The 13,309-nt window shown below is 54.4% G+C and overlaps 3 protein-coding genes and 1 long non-coding RNA gene across 6 annotated transcripts in view; 1 reads left to right on the top strand and 3 right to left on the bottom strand.

The window, feature by feature from the left end:
- The window catches only part of EPS8L1 (EPS8 signaling adaptor L1), a 12,067-nt gene extending 9,734 nt beyond the window's left edge, over positions 1-2,333 (bottom strand). The window contains exons 1-6 of the mRNA XM_069097240.1: positions 2,195-2,333; positions 1,869-1,920; positions 1,639-1,679; positions 1,062-1,120; positions 817-978; positions 268-591 (exon numbers count right to left, since the gene is read on the bottom strand). Coding sequence (XP_068953341.1) covers positions 268-591; positions 817-978; positions 1,062-1,120; positions 1,639-1,679; positions 1,869-1,885 — 603 coding nt within the window. The 5' untranslated portion in view covers positions 1,886-1,920; positions 2,195-2,333. The remainder of the gene's footprint in view (positions 1-267; positions 592-816; positions 979-1,061; positions 1,121-1,638; positions 1,680-1,868; positions 1,921-2,194) is intronic.
- The window catches only part of ISOC2 (isochorismatase domain containing 2), a 184,661-nt gene that overhangs the window by 149,864 nt on the left and 21,488 nt on the right, over positions 1-13,309 (bottom strand). The window lies entirely within an intron of this gene.
- LOC138168250 (uncharacterized) lies at positions 3,191-5,267 on the top strand. The gene is made up of 2 exons (XR_011170069.1): positions 3,191-4,038; positions 4,571-5,267. It is a non-coding gene; the product is annotated as an uncharacterized lncRNA (long non-coding RNA).
- Positions 5,180-9,361, bottom strand: RDH13 (retinol dehydrogenase 13). Of its 2 annotated transcripts, none has more exons than XM_069097276.1 (7): positions 9,341-9,361; positions 8,650-8,768; positions 7,539-7,694; positions 6,862-6,966; positions 6,476-6,688; positions 6,043-6,144; positions 5,180-5,863 (listed from the first exon to the last, which is right to left on the bottom strand). In XM_069097276.1, coding segments are annotated over exons 1-7 (957 nt in total). In that variant the 5' UTR covers positions 9,343-9,361; the 3' UTR covers positions 5,180-5,603. The 2 variants fall into 2 exon arrangements, with proteins under 2 accessions (XP_068953377.1, XP_068953376.1); XM_069097275.1 differs by having other exon boundaries at positions 8,629-8,768; positions 9,341-9,360.

The raw sequence follows: 13,309 nt of genomic DNA, 5'->3' as shown, positions 1-13,309 counted from the left end.
CCCTTTCTCTCCTCTCTCCCTCCCCCTTTCTCTCCTCTCTCCCTCCCTCCCCCTTTCTCTCCTCTCTCCCTCCCTCCCCCTTTCTCTCCTCCCTGCCTGCCTCCCTCCTTTCTCTCCTCCCTGCCTGCCTCTCTCCTCCTTTCTCCCTCTTTTCTCCCTGGTTTCTTCTCTGAGCCTTCTTTTTTCTCTGTCCTGTCTGTCTTTGGTTTGGTCTTCCTCAGATTCTACCAGTACTTACAGTAAGACCCTGTGGGCTCCAGCTGGTCAGGGGGTCCTCCTCTGTGGCATCTCCCTTCCCCTTCCTCCACCTTGCTGGTCCCTCCACCCCAACCTCTCATTCTCCACCAGCTCCCCCTTCCAAGCCCTTCTCCGAATCCCATGGGCTGGCGGGAGCCCGTCCTCACTGCCCCTGCTAGAGCCTGGGCCCAGAACCCTCCTTACCCCAACTCGGAGGCCCTGGAAGTAGTGGACATCGGGCTGGGCCCGGTCAGGCTCCTGACACACGAGGAGGAGGAGGGCTCGTGTCTGGCCTGGCGGGAATACTGCCTCACATCGAAGAATGGAGTTCAAGGCATAAGACTCTAGTTCTTCCTGTGGGAAGGCAGGGAGTTTGGGGAGAGGGCAGGAACCCCCAGCGCCCATGGAAGGAGTCTACAGTGCCTTTGGGGGGTCCTGTCTCGCAGCACCCACAGGGCATTCTGTTCTGATCCCCAAAGTGCTTTGAGATCCTCCCATCTGCTTCTCTAGAGGGAGAAAGCCTTAGGCCCAGCACCAAATCCCTCCTTCCTCTCCCTTGCTGCCCACCAGTCCCCTGACCTTGGAGTCTATATCCAGAAGCTTCACGTGCCCTGAAGACACTTGGAGCAGCATCTCCTGGGCCCAGATCCGACCCTGGGCGTCCATGGCGGAGAGTTTCCTTGAGGCGTCTTCCACTGTGTGGACCCCATCCTCCTCCCCCAAGCAGAAGGTCACCAGGTGCTGGGGGAGGGGGAGGCAGGTGAGGCTGAGGCTCTGGGCCCCCTCCTCACTCACCCCATTCCCCTCAGGCCCACAAGACTCACGTTGACTGTGTACTGGGACACATCTGCCATGACCACTGTGGAGTATCTCTTCCTTTGCTCTGGGTCCAGAAAGAGGGAAACTGAGGAAAAGCTAATTCCCCTCTCCCCCCACTAAGCTCGGATCCCCTTCCTTAGAATCCTTCCTTCTCTGCCAATGAGGAAACTCCTTGACTTGGAAGGGACCTTCAGGTCATTGCCTTGAGGTAGAAGGCACTGTGGAGGCTGTCCATTCCACCCCCTCCCCATTTTACAGACAAGGAGACTGAGGCCCAGAGAGGAGATGGAATCCATCCAGGTCCCACAGCTCCAAAGGGGCAGAGCCAGAACACAGGCCTTCCAGCTAATCTCCTTCACCACCTCCAGGGCCCCTCCCTTGGCCTGAGCTACCCCAAGTCACTGGGGTGTGTGTGTGTGGGGGGGGGGGAGGCTCTGGACAGTTCTTTTACTGGCTGAGGTCAAGCACTGGGCCCCTGGCCCACAACCCAGCAGGGACCCAAGTCTCCTGAGATCCCTAGCCTGGCCTCCGTCCCAGCCTGGGCCGTCAATGACCTCTTCTCCCAGCACAGCCCTGACTCACCATAGATGGATTTGGCGCTGGGTTTGGGGGCTGCAGTGGGCCTGGGGAGGAGAGGCAGATGGGGAAAGCATTTCAGGCACCCTCTCCCCCCGGCCCAGGGTCCCAACATTGAGTGGCAGAATTGGGAGAAAGAAGGGAGGGGACATGGAGAGGAGAGAGGAGGGAGATAGAGTGGGGGGACTGGAAGCCCCCAGCCTCAGGGGAAGGCCAGGGCTCTGGAGGACACTCACCCTGCTGGGCTGGTCATTGTGTTACCAGTTCAGGAGTGGGGGAGCTTCCAGCCTAGGGAGAAGAGAGGCCTGAGGTGGGAGACGCTGGGACTCACATATCCAGTTGTTCCCTAACCCCAAGGAACCTGGGATTTGGGAGCACCTTGGTTGGGGCCCTGGAAGGAGGATCTGGGGATGTGGGATGCCTGGATCCCTGAATTGGTGGGGTCTGGGAGTCGAAGACACTGGGATCCTTGAGGGGGCAGGAGCCAGGGAATACCTGGGTCTGGGGAGGGAATGCTGGCTTCCTGAAGAGTTGGCTGGGCAGCAGGATGCTGGGGGCTCACCTGGGCTGATGTCCTATCCGGGCAGATGCAGCCGTGTTCGGGAGGAGTCTCCCTGGTCACAGCAGGCCTAGGCTCCAGTCCCAGAGAAAGAGAGAGAACCCAGGTGCCCCACCTCCCCCCACATACCTAAGCCTTCACCTGGCGGGGTGTGGCCCTGGGAGGTGGAGCTGGAATCCCCAGACAGTGGGAGCCGGAGCTCAGGAGCCTGGATCCTTAAGGGCAGTGAGGACTGAGGGCTCAGAAGTCTGGGTCCTTGGAAGGAGGAGACCAAGTAGTTTAGGTCCCTGGGAACAGCAGAAGGGAGGGCCCTCCCAGGGGCCCTGAGCCTGTGGTTGGCCTTGGGTGTGACCGAAACTGTCCCTCCCTCCCTCAGTCCCCCGCTTCCTCCTCCTCCCCACACGTCTTGTCTCTCCAGGTACACCTGAGGCGGAAAGACCTAGGTCTGGGAGAGGGACCAGGCATCTCAGCCGCCAATACTTCTCCTACTGGAGGGCCTGGGGCCTGGAGGATGCTTCCTCCAGGGTCAGGGTGATCTCCTTATCTGACAAGCCCCCACCCTCCCGCCCCCCTGCCCTCATAGGGCTATTTTGTGAGCCTTCCAAGTGTTGAGGAAATGGGAGTTAGGATTATCTTAGAGGGGGAAACTGAGGTTCAGAGAGGGGCAGGTCTTCTCCCCCAACTCAAGGAACTTAAATGCTGGTAGGTCTGCCCCTTTCTCTGTGTGACTTTGGGCAAATTCCTGTGCTCCTCTGGTCCTCAACATGGGGCAGGGGCCTTCTGTGTGTGTGCCTGGCCCTGGGCTCTGAGGGCAGAGAAGCATAAGGGGCAATATTCATGAAGGAATATTAGGTGATTCCAAGCAGCCGTGTGTGTGGGGGAGACAGGGATGGGTAGGAGGTGACACCTGGGCTGGGGAGTCTCGGATGCAGAAGCACGGAGGGATGGCATTCCGGGCACAAAGGTGGCAGACAGCATGCACTTGGGGAACAGCTAGCTGGCCGGCCTGGCTAGAAGGGAGAAGCAGAGAAAGTATTTTGTGTTCAGGGCTCTGTGAAGCACTGTCAGGGAGTTTATGAGGTGCTTACTATGTGCATTCAGGGTTAGAGGTGGCATTGGGCTAAGCCCGTGTATTCTCTCCTTTTGTCCTAGCCAAAAGCACTGATCTGACCAGGTAACTCCCCTGCTTAAGCACACTCTGTGGCTCCCTCTTGCTGCTCCCAAATGACAGACCCTGTGTCCTCTGGCGGTGTCTCCCCCCAGCTGCACCCCCAGGTCCTTCAGCTCAGGGGCCCTCTTCCCAGGGAGCCCCAAACTGCACACGCATTGGCTTCTCTGGCCCCTGCTGTTCTTTTTTGAACAGAGAGCTGCCCCAAAGCGGGAGGGGCTGCCTTGGCCCCCCCCCCCCAAAGTCTTTGGAGGGAGGGGCAGCCCTTTCCCCCACCTCAGCCCTGCAGGAGTTTGAGTCCCTTGGTTAGCTGGAGCCAGGGTGGGGGCAGGGAAGGCTGGGAGCAGGGTGGAGATCAGAGGAACCGGCCGGGCCAGCTCTGGAGAGGCTGAGCAGGGAATGCCAAAGCTGGCTCTGTTTGCTCACAGGGAGGGAGCCCCAGGGTGGCAGCCAGTCTGGCTGGTGTGTGGACAAAGGGCGGGAGAGTAGGGGCCTGGGACCGAGGTGACCAAGGTGGGCAACGCTCCTCTCCTGCCGACCAGACTCTGGGGGCCCCTGTCCCCCCACCCTCTAAAGATCAGTTTCCTCATCTGTAAAATAGGAATACTAACGCATCCCAGGGCTGTCATGAGGATCCAATGGGATAATTGTAAAGCACTTGCTGAGTGCCTGGCACACAGTAGGTGCTCCTAGTATCTTCTCTCCCTTGCTGGCACACAGTAGGTGCTATTACCTTTGCTCCCTAGTGCCAGCACACAGTAGGTGCTGCTGTCACCTTCTCTCCCCAGTGCCTGGCACACAGTAGGTGCGGCTGTCACCTTCTCTACCTTGCTGGCACACAGTAGGTATGGCTGTTACCTTCTCTCCAGTGCCTGGCACACAGTAGGTGCCACTACCACCTTCTCTTCCTTGCTGGCACACAGTAGGTACGGCTGTTACCTTCTCTCCAGTGCCTGGCACACAGTAGGTGCTATCATGATCTTTCCCCAGTGCTAGTCATTGACCTGTCCCTCTCCCATACTTCACTTCTGGCCAATGGTTTTTTAAGCCCTGGTACAGGATGTTTTCTTTCCGCTCTGCTCTCAGGAGGATGCAGATCTCATTTGATAGACAAGGAGCCCGAGACACAGAGAGGGGAAGGCAGGTGTAAAGGGGTAGGGGGCAGATCCAGGTCTGACCTCTGCTCCTCTAATCACAGCCCTCTCCCGTAGGCTCCCTGCTTGACCACACAGGAAGGAAAGGCCAAGGAAGCGTCCTTTGATGAGGCCAACTCAGAACATTTCAAGAGGTCATTGTCCAAGATGCCCATTTGACCTCAGGGACAAGAGTCACTGAACACGGAGGGTTGGGGCACATTGTGGGGAGGAGGGCCAGGCCATAGCACTGTTGATTCAGGCATATTCAAGGGAGAAAATGCAAGGAAGGCAACAGGGGGAGCTGTGTGCTAGAGACCCCTGGGCCAGGAGGAGATCTGGGCAGAGCCCCAAGCTGGCTGAGAAGCACTGAATGACGTCACATCTCCACTGGACCAATGAGCCAACATTGGAAGCGCCCTCACCTCCCCAGGACCTGCCACCAGAACAAAGAAGCTGAGTCCAGAGAGTCAGGAGGAGCAAACATGGCCGCTGGCTGCCCGTCCTCCAGCGCCTCCCTCAGAGTCAGGAGGAGCAAACATGGCCGCTGGCCACAGGGATGTGTTTCTCCAGGCTTCCCTTGCATGCCTCAGTTTCCCATCCTTCCTAGCCCAAGGCTTTTTGAAAGCCCAGGCCAAGGGGCCTTAATCTGGGGGTCCACAGATGGACTTCAGGGAGTCAGTGACATTGGGGAGAAAAACCTGGATCTTTATTTTCACTGTTAACTGAAATGAAGCATTTCCTTCTGTTATGAATTAAAAAACTTGGCCCCCTGCCCACACCAAAGGTCCGAGCTAGAGGGGTTCAGAGGTCCCATTGTCTGACGAGGCTCGGAGGACCTGGGGACTCCCAGGAGATTCCTGGGGTCAGGAGCAGATGGGTGTGCCATCTCTATTCTGCTTGCTAGGAGCCTCCTTTGTGCGTCTAGCCTTTCATGCATCTGGGACCATGATTCTGAGGAGGGGCACCTGGCCTTCACCATCAGACTGACTGTCCAGGAGGTCCAGGACCCCCAGCTCCTGAGCCTTTGGAGAGCACGGCTGACCCGACCCGTGCTGTTTAGACCAGGAAGGGGGAGGCGTGGGACAGGGACCCCAGTGTCCTGGGGAGGTCAGGAGCTCTGCGGGTCAGTGATCTCCACAGGTGATCCTGCCTTCAGGGCCTTGGTTTCCTCCAGCCCCACCAGCTGAGCGCTGTAGGCCCAAAGTTTCTGAGCTGCCTCATCGTCCTGAGCCTGGGGAGCCGGGTCCTTCTCGCGTAAGGCATTAAAATATTTGCCCGAGACACCACTGAGCTCTGGAGCCACAGCCAGGTAGACGCTGGGCTGGGCTGCCAACTTGGGTGTCTTTATCAGCAACCAGAAGAAGGGGCCTGAGGTCAGGACACAGAGGACTACAGTAAGAGGCATTGAATAATGTCCCTAGCTCTGAAAGGGGAAGACCCTTGATTAAGCCCCCTCTACCCCCCACTGGTAAGGGGCCAAGCAAGCTGATGGTCCAGATGGGCCTTCCCAGCCGGGTCTGGGGGAGTCCTGAGAAAGAGGGACTTACCAAGGACCGTGCTGGAAAAGATGGACTTGTGCATGCCTGTGTGCCTGCCCAGCTCGGTGCTGGCTACTCCAGGGTGCAGGGAGTTAGCAGTGACTGGAGTCCCTGTCAGAGAGAGGGAGGACAGAGGAGGAGCCTCAGGCCTGCCCTGGCCCCCCAAGCCATCCCAGCAGGGGCTTTGCATGTGGCCCCAAGGCCATCTGTCTGCTGTAAACTGCTTTGTAGGTCCCAAAGGCTTTATAAACGGGAAGCATAGTGTGAACCTCAGAGGGTTTGGGGAAGGGAAAATGCTTTTGCAAACAGGAACCACGTCTTTTCTAGGCCCCATTGCTGTGTCCTGTGCCCCCGACCCACGCAGGGATCCCTGGATGGTCGTGCCTCCTTCCCCTGGAGCTCTGCCAGGGGCTGCTCCTCCTGTGACCGCGCCCAGGCTCACCTTCCAGCCGCCGGCTGAGCTCCCTGGTGAAGAGCACCATGGCCAGCTTACTCTGGCAGTATGCGGCCTTGGCGTCGTAGGGCCGCCGCTCCCAGTTCAGGTCCTCGAAATCGAGGTGGCCCACAATGTGAGCCAGTGAGGAGACATTGATGACCCGAGAGGCCCCAGAGGCCTTCAATTTCTCTAGCAGCAGGTTGGTCAGAAGGAAGTGACCTGGCAGGGATGAGCGGCACGCAGTGGAGATCCCCGGGTCATTTCCCACCTCCGGGTGTGGCCTCCAATGCTGGCAGCTGACAGGGCTGCCTTCCACCCACAGTCCTCGACAAGAGAGCCCAGTGTCAGAGCTTGGGGGTGTCCCAGGGTCCCCATGAAGGGCTGCCACTCACCCAAATGGTTGACCCCCAGCTGCATCTCAAAGCCATCCTCGGTGGTCCAGTGGGGGCACCTCATCACGGCAGCATTATTGATCAGAATGTCCACACGCTCCTCCTCTGGAAAAGGGCCAAGGGGCTCGGGGATCCAGCCCTGCCTGAGCAGGCCCCCTGCCCCATCCCCGTGCCCCTCACCCTGCTCTGGACAGAACATGCGGCTCCCCAGGCCTGCCCACCCAGGGCCCTTCCTGTTGGGGCCCCGCCTGAGTGCCTAGCACTAGGCAGGGGAGCTGGGCCTCTTCTGTTCTTCTTGGTGCCCAGAACTGCAGGGCCCGGGCTCCTCCTCTTTCTTCCCTGTCCCCATCTACAGCATCACACTTAGCAGCTGCACAAGTGAGTTCCACTCAGGTCCCCACCCCAAATCTCACAACTCCCACTCCTCCCCTTTCTAACCTGGGGCCAGGGCAGAAGTCTAGCTGGGGTCCTGTGGGCTGAGGAGAGCCAGCAGCCCCACCTCATCTGGCCTTTGAAGGTAAACACCAAGATTCTGCACTGGCCTGAGGATCCCCCCTTCCTGACAAGGAAGCTTGGAGGCTCAGAGAGGTTAATTAACATGGGCAGAATCACATGGCCAAGGTTCTGAGTGGGAGGCCCACCCTTCCCTGTGCGTACCCCTGCCTACAGCCTCCTACCCTCCATGATCTTCTTGGCAAAGGCACGGATGGACTTCAGAGAGGCCAGGTCCAACAGCCGGGCATCCACGTGGTGGTTGAGAGTGTCCCCCCGGATCTCTTTGGCTGCCGCCTCACACTTGTCCAAATCCCGACAGGCTAGGATGATGCGGCCTCCTGGAAAGAAGGAAAGAGGGAAACTGAGACCCAGAGAGGGGAGGGGCCTGCCTGTGCAGGGGCTGCCCTGGGAGTCCTGAGCACCCAGAGATGGGGCCACAGAAAGAAGAGCAGGGAGGGACTTTGGAGATCATGTGAATTGTACAGATGAAGAAACCAAGGCACAGACTCACAGAGACAAGAGCTGGAAAAGGGACTCTGACACCAAACCCAAATATCTCCTTTCTTGTTTAAATGGGGGGAAACTGAGACCCTCAAAGAGGGGGCCCCCCATCCCCAAAGACCCCATCTGAGGGGCTCTAGAGAAAGGTGGTGCACACAGCAGATCCAAGTCTTGAATTAGGAGTCAGGTTCAAATTGTACCACCTGTGTGACCCTGGGCAGGTCACTTCTCCTCTATACCCACATCAACGATCCTTAAAACTGGCCGCTAGATCTGAGCCTCAGTGGAATGGGTGGCAGGCTTTGGGGTGTAGTGAGCTCCCCATCATAAGAGGTCTTTGAACAAAGGCCACCTGACTGGTTCTGAAGGAGGCTGCTAGCTGGGGTGCGTTTTTCAAGTACCAGAGGAATCAGATGCTCCCAGAATAACTTCCAGCTCTGAAATCCTAGTATCTGATGAACACAAGAAACCCTGAAACCCAAGCTCTTTATTTCACAGATGAGGAAACTGAGGTGTACCCCACACGTCTCCCCTCCTCATAACCCCAGTGGATCAGAACATCACAGACAAGCATCCTGGATACCCCTGAGTCCAATCCCTTCATTCTACAGATGGGGAAACCAAGGCACAGGGAAATGCAGTGACCTGCCCAGGGCCCAATTGCTAGCAAGTGTCAAATGAAGGACTCCCTGACTTCAAGTTCAGGGCTTCCCCCTACCCCCAGCCCCAGTTATGTCTAGTCTCTCCCTGGGAGGGGATTCAGGATGGAACCTTCAGGGTTGGGGACTTTACCCCTTCGGGCCAACTCTCGGGCTGTCTCCTTCCCGATGCCAGTATTGGCCCCTGTGACAATGACCGTCTTCCCATGGATGGTGGCTTTGCTGGGGCAGCTCCCACCGCTAACCGAGTCCCTGTGGGGAAGAGGTACAGAATGTTCTCAGGGCTACAAGCAACAAGGACCCTTTAGTTCATCTTGTAAAATATGAACAAGTGGTTTTCAGAAGAAGAAATCTAAACTAACAATAGTCATATGAAAAAATGTTCTAAATCACTATTCATCAGGGAAATGCCAATAAAAACAACTCTGAGACATCACTCTCACATCTACCCCACATAAATATGACATAAAAGGAAAATGATAAATGTTGGAGGTAAACTGGGACACTAATGCATTGTTGGTGGAGTTGTGAACTGATCCAACCATTCTGGAGAGCATTGGAAGCTATAACACAGTGTATACCTTTTGATCCAGAAATTCCAGTACTAGGTCTGTATCCCAAAGAGATCAAAGAAGAAAGGAAAGGACTTATTTATATATAAGTATTTATAGCCTCTCTTCTTGTGGTGGCTAAGAACTGAAAAACTGGGGGGATGCCTATCAGTTGGGGAATGACTGAATAAGTCATGATATATAATTGTGATGGAATACTACTATATTCTAAGAAATGATGAGCAGGCTGATTTCAGACAAACCTAGACTTACATGAACTGATGCGGTGAAATGAGCAGAACCACAACTTCACATACAGTAACAGCTACACTGTATGATACACTGTGAGTGGCATCTCATTCTCAGCTATACAATGATCCAAGACAATTCTGGAAGACTTATGACGAAAACTGTTATGCATCACCAGAGAAAAAACTGATGAACTGAGTGTAGATTGAAGCCTTCTGTTTTTCACTTTGTTCTTGTGTGGTTTTTTTTTTTTGAGTTGTTGTTGCAACATGATGAATATGGAAATATGTTTTGCATGACTTCATATGTATATCTGATATCATATTGCTCACCTTCTCAATGAGTGGGGGAGAGAATATGAAACTCAAAATTAAAAAAAAAAAGTTTAAGATAAAAGGAAAACCTAACCACCTAGTTAGACCTTGTCTAATCAGACTTCTTCTATGGCCCCAGATGCTGACAAGGTTCAGAGGGTTGATGTATCATCTCCCCATATTTGAATGTAAGTAGTTAATGCTTATTAAGCCCCTTACCATTGTTCATCCATGTTTACCTTTTTACTCTTCTCTCTTCACTTCTGTGTTTGAACTTCAAAGTTGCTATGCTGTCCTGGTCTTCTCATCTGGAACATTTGTTCTTATTTCATTGAGGGGCCATGTCCCCTCATCACCCCTGCCTTGTAGCATTATACTCAGCTTTGCTGGGTAAGTTACTTTTGGCTATAAGCCCAACTCCTTTGCCTTCTGGAACACCATATTCCAAGCTCTCTGCTTCTTAAAAGTGGTAGTTGCTAAATCCTGTGTGATCCTGACTGTGGCTCCTTGGTTATTTACATTCTTTCTTTCTGATTGTTTGAAGTATTTTTCTTTGACCTGGAGGCACTGTATTTTAGCTATAATATTTCTGGAAATTTCCATTTGGGGGCTTTTTTGAGGAGGCAGCCAATAGATTCTTTCAATGTCCACTTTACCCTCTGGTCTAGTCACTCTCTCTCTGTCTCTCTTGACACGGTGTCCAGAAAGTCCAATGATTCTGTTATTTGTGCTATGAGATACCTAATATTTTCTTCTATATTTTCAGCCTTTAGACTTTGTTATAATAGTTCTCTTTGTCCCCTAGACTGGTTTCTCTTTGATCCTTTCTAGTTTTGGGGGAGTTTGTGGCTTGTACAAGGCTTTATACCTCTTGTGTCAAAATTCCAATTCTTTTTTCCATTACTCTTTTCCAGTTTTCTCCTCCAGAGCTCTCATTCCATTTATGAAAAAAAATTTTTTTTAACCCTGACCTTATCTTTTCCATTATCTTTAATTCTAGTTAGATTTGTGCTCAGGCTGTATTTTCCTCTGAGTCACCGCTTGCAGATGCTTTGGAGTCATTCTCTTCTTCTGGATTTCTGTCTTGAGTCTTTCGTTCATCATAACACCTTTTATGGTGGGATTATTATTTTAAATTTGTTTGCTCATTCTTCTAGCCTACTTTCTAACTTCAGATTTGATGTTAGAGCTGGACTCTGCCATGCTTTTGGAGGGAAGGTCTGGGATAGTCCTGTGGCTGCTTTCTTGAGGTACTGAGTGTTGTGGATTTTTTGGATCTCAGGAACAGGCTGGGGACCTGCCATTTTTCAGAGTTTCCAGGGAGGGTTTGATCCAGGGTCAAGTCTGATTGCTGCTCCCTGGTCTGAGCTCTGACCTGGATTTTGGTCAAGCAAGAGTAAGTAGATGTTGCTGGACTCCACCCTTGTCAGTCAGCTCTGCTGGGTCAGAGTCACACAGCCGTCAGCTTCTGGCATTCCTGCTCTGGTCATTCCAGTGCAGGCTTCAGACTGGGCTAGAAGCTGGAATGGAGACCCTGCTCTGCTCCTGGACTTCTGAACTCCCTCCTCTGTTGGTACAGACTAGGGCCTTCCACCTACTGTTCCCTCCTCACTCTGCCCTGCTGTAACCCGAGAACAGGTAGTGAGTGACCACACTGCTGGTTGGCACCTGTCCTAGTATGGGTCTGGGGATGTCCCAGGACCTTCTCTTGCATACTTTGTGCTCTTAGCCCAACCCTGTTCTCCTGGTCTGTCGTCTTGTGCTAAGCCAGACTGGACCAATGACTCCCTGGAACTTTTTCTGTATTTCCCCATCAGGATTCAGTCTTGGGCATTCTCTAGATCTGTCTGGAGGAGAGCTGGGCATTTGTGTTGCTGCTGATGATAATAGTTATGCTGGGGCAGAAGAACCCCAAGGAGACAAATGGACTCCTCTGAGGCCGGCCAACCCCTCTCTTCTAACTTCCAGGCTTGGAATGCTATGGAGAGTAGAGTGCCAAGGGCTTTAAGTGATTGCTCAGCGAGCATCCTGTAACTAGAATGTGGCAGATGTAGGCCTTGAGCCCACGTCTCCCTGACACCAAAGTTGGCTTTATCCACTGTACAGACATGCTGCTCCTCCCCTAACAACAATAATAAGGGGCGGCCAGGTAGCACAGCGAGTAAGAGCACCAGCTCCAGTGTTGAGAAGACCTGGAGATCGAATCCCGGGCTCAGACACTTAGCACCCACCCAGAAACACCTGGCCGTGTAACCTTGAGCAAGTTACTTAACCCCAATTGCTTAGGGGTGGCCAGGTGGCTCAGTGAGTAAGAGCACCGGCTCCAGTGTTGGGACGACCTGGATCGAATCCGGGCTCAGATACTCAGCACCACACCCAGAAATCACTGGCCGTGTAACCTTGAGCAAGTTACTTAACCCCGATTGCTTTTAAAAAAAAAAAATAAAGAAAGAATAAAAAGGAGAACCAGCAGGGTGTAAAGGATTGAGCTGGCCTTGGGGTCAGGAACAGCCCTACTGGCTGGGCCAAGACCCTGTCAGGTCTTTAGGCCAGAGCTGGCAGACACAGCAGGGCTCTGTGTGTCTGTGAACCAGACTTGGGTGGAGTTAGTAAATAAAGAACAAATGGACTAAAAATACAGTGTGGCATAGATAATGTGACCAGATGGTCTTCTCAGTCAGCGTGTGTCGGCAGAATTCTTATCTACGGCTTGGCAGCCCCATTTTTATATGAGTTTGACACCAGTTCTTGGCAACTCTTTACTTTTCAAAGAACAAGATTTTTACTCCCACATCTCCATCCCCAATTTAAAAGAAAAAAGAAACTCTTGGAACAAACTCAGTGAAGCGGATGAATTCGCACAATGGCCACGAACAGAAACCTTTGCCTGCACCTGGGCTCAGCAGGTGGGCAGCCTGCCTCCTCACTGGCCGGTCCTCACCCAGCAAGCCCCGAAGCTTTAAGCGTGATTTCTTCACGCTTTCCACGGTGTCACAGCAGCGGTCTCCCCGGTCCTGCTCACTTCGTCTGGGCCTCCGGAGGCCTCTCTGACACAGACTCCGTCATCATGTCCTCAAGCGCCAGAGAACTACAGGGCAGCAAATGCTGCGGCAGTGCGGCCATCACCACGCAGAGTCGGGTCACGGGGCGGCGGCCCACGAGCTGATCAGCGTCCCGGCGCATCCGGCCGGACTCCACACCGGCGTCCTGCCTTTCCTGAAGTGACCCGCTTCCATCCTGCTTGGCTCAGAGCTCAGCACCCCCTCTGATGTGGGTCCGCCTCGCTGAGAGGTCCTGTGCCAGTCTCCTGACCACCTTGCGGACACTTGCCTCTGCATTCGAACCTGGGGCCAGCCCAGCGGAGCTGCGCTCTCCGAAGCAGGCTTTGAGAACGGGCCTCAGCACCAAGGTGGGAGGGCACGGCGCTACGGGAGGCGGGCGCTACGGGAGGCGGGCGCTACCGGAGGTGGTGGGCGCGGCCCTGCACACATTCGCAGCACTCATGCACCCCTACCAGCTGCAATTCTCTGGCCGCTGCGGGGCTCCCCTGCCTCTGACCTTTATGGGGGCACAGGACAGGGGAGGCCGCAGGGCCCCGCCTCAGCATCATCACCAGGAAAATGGCTCTAAGAGCCCCGCCCCTCGCCCTGGGAGAGCTTCGCAAACCGGGCCTCCCTGG

This window comes from Petaurus breviceps, unplaced genomic scaffold (assembly GCF_028583685.1).
Source record: "Petaurus breviceps papuanus isolate PSGF00001 unplaced genomic scaffold, PetGlider_PUasm1.0 355, whole genome shotgun sequence".
NCBI classification, from domain to species: Eukaryota; Metazoa; Chordata; class Mammalia; order Diprotodontia; family Petauridae; genus Petaurus; species Petaurus breviceps.
This window is presented reverse-complemented; position numbering and strand designations above follow the sequence as displayed.